Consider the following 259-nt stretch of genomic DNA (forward strand, 5'->3'; position numbering starts at 1 on the left):
AGGAGGAGTTACCCCATCACCTTCAATGGGCCGAAGAGATAGCACGCATTGCATTTCTCATCCGGATTGGACAGGAACTGAGCGTAGAGTTCTTGGTAGCGCGGGAGGGTAATGCCACCCTTCTTCTTGTCATCGTCCTGTTGGATTAAAAAAAAAAAAAGGTAGAAAGGCTTTTCATTTCGTTTCTAGGAAGATGATGGGAAAAAAAAGAAGGAGTTGGTTTGGAAAAGGAGGAAGAGAGAAAAAAAAAGGCAGGAGC

At 44.4% G+C, this 259-nt stretch overlaps 1 protein-coding gene across 1 annotated transcript in view; it reads right to left on the minus strand.

The window, feature by feature from the left end:
* The window catches only part of LOC119585045 (sarcoplasmic calcium-binding protein 1-like), a gene marked incomplete at its 5' end in the record, with an annotated part of 7,415 nt that overhangs the window by 392 nt on the left and 6,764 nt on the right, over positions 1-259 (minus strand). Inside the window, 1 exon segment of the mRNA XM_037933662.1 lies at positions 1-137. Coding sequence (XP_037789590.1) covers positions 9-137 — 129 coding nt within the window. The 3' untranslated portion in view covers positions 1-8.

The sequence above is a fragment of the Penaeus monodon genome, chromosome 19, assembly GCF_015228065.2.
Source record: "Penaeus monodon isolate SGIC_2016 chromosome 19, NSTDA_Pmon_1, whole genome shotgun sequence".
Classification (NCBI taxonomy): Eukaryota; Metazoa; Arthropoda; class Malacostraca; order Decapoda; family Penaeidae; genus Penaeus; species Penaeus monodon.